The sequence below is a fragment of the Artemia franciscana genome, chromosome 1 (assembly GCF_032884065.1).
Source record: "Artemia franciscana chromosome 1, ASM3288406v1, whole genome shotgun sequence".
NCBI classification, from domain to species: Eukaryota; Metazoa; Arthropoda; class Branchiopoda; order Anostraca; family Artemiidae; genus Artemia; species Artemia franciscana.
The window spans coordinates 7101569-7103330 of record NC_088863.1 but is presented as its reverse complement, the minus strand read 5'-3'; the positions used below and the strand labels follow the sequence as shown (position 1 = coordinate 7103330).

Here is a 1762-nt window from a genome sequence, read left to right as displayed (position 1 = left end):
ATAGTGTTCAACACAGCAATAATAGTTTGTTGATCAATTCAAATGGTGTGATGTATTACTCTTGTGTTACCTGTAACCTAGGCTAATGACGTAATTTTAAATAAAATCATTACGGAGGGCAAGTACATCATACGAGTACAGGAGTCATGACGTAATCATACCTATATATAGCAATGATATGAGAACAGTGGTTCATATCCATTTTAACTACAGAAACATAATAAAATAACATGTCCATTCCACTTTATTTAGCAGCTTTGGAAGGACACACAGAGATTGTGGAATGTCTTATACAGTCTGGCGCTGATCTTAATATAAAATGTACTTACCTAGGTAATTTTCCACTTCATGTTGCAGCTTGGAATGGAAACACACAGACTGTTGAATGTCTATTGAAGTCTGGCCCTGATATTAATATAAGAAATAATTATGGTGAAACTCCCCTTTATTTAGCAGCTTCGACAGGACACACAGAGACTGTTGAATGTCTTATACAGTCTGGCGCTGATCTTAATATAAAAAATAAGGAAGGTGCAAGTCCACTTCATGCTGCAGCTTGGATAAGACACACACAGACCGTCGAATGTCTTCTCAAATATGGAGCCTATGTTAACTCTAAGGACAAGGATGGCATGACAGCGCTTCATTATGCTAGTCGGAATGGAGATAAAGAGTGTGTTGCAACTCTTCTGGAGCATGGATCTGACATAGATATTACAAATAGAAATGACCGTACAGCTTTTGATGTAGCTGTTGTTGATGATACTGCCGTTTATTTTGCAAGCCATGTGTTAAAACTGAGAGTTGCAAATTTGTATGTAAGTGAAAGAAACATAAGGCTCTCAGACAAGACTCAGACAAGTTATCCTGCAAATGAGCTCAAGGATCAATTAGTAAGAGAACTAGAACAAATGAGGAGTGAGACAATATTTTGTAATATAACGTTCTATGACATTTTTATCAAAGGAATAAGCTCAATAGAACTATACACGATGAATGAAAATTCTTTGAAAGGTTTATTGAAATCATCAAACTGGGAAACAAAATTTTCAATGTATAACACAATAATAAAAAGCCGTTTCAGAGACAGCATAGAAAGGAAAGTGCTGCTTGAACTAGCCAATAGAAGTTTCAATTCTCTCTTTAACAGATTTGCTGAATTACCACATGAATGTGCTGAACAAATACTGAGCGATCTAAGCAATGAAAACCTGAAAAATTTCATAAATGCTTCTGAACTACTCCACAAGGAGTGGTAGCATTAAGAGTTTCTAGCATAAGATAATTGATTTAGTGATTGAAAAAAAATTCAAAAAGCGTAGTTGTGAGTTTTAAAAGAGTGCGTGAATCAAAGAACAAGGATATATATCCTTTTTCTTTGTTCTATAGAACAAGGATATATATCCTTGTCCTTGTTCTATATATAGATGACGACGGGGACACAGGGAATGTTCGATTAGCAATCACCATCAACAAAGCTCAAGGGCAATCATTAGAATGATGAGGTATAGATCTGAATACGGATTGTTTTTCCCATGGACAATTACTTATTGCATGTTCAAGAGTCGGTAAACCCGACAATCTATTTATATGTACAGACAATGGGACAGCGAAGAATGTTGTATATTCGCAAGTTTTACGTAGTTAAAAACATATATATATATATATATATATATATATATATATATATATATATATATATATATATATATCTATTTATATTCACATATGGGACACAGGGACAGAACTACAATGGCCCGTA

The 1762-nt window shown here is 34.4% G+C and overlaps 1 protein-coding gene across 1 annotated transcript; it reads left to right on the top strand.

Moving 5' to 3' along the window:
* The first annotated feature begins 230 nt into the window (after positions 1-230).
* On the top strand, positions 231-1259 carry LOC136024567 (serine/threonine-protein phosphatase 6 regulatory ankyrin repeat subunit B-like). The gene has a single exon (XM_065703734.1). It carries the CDS (start codon positions 231-233, stop codon positions 1257-1259), a length of 1029 nt encoding a protein of 342 aa, XP_065559806.1.
* The last annotated feature ends 503 nt before the right edge of the window (positions 1260-1762 follow it).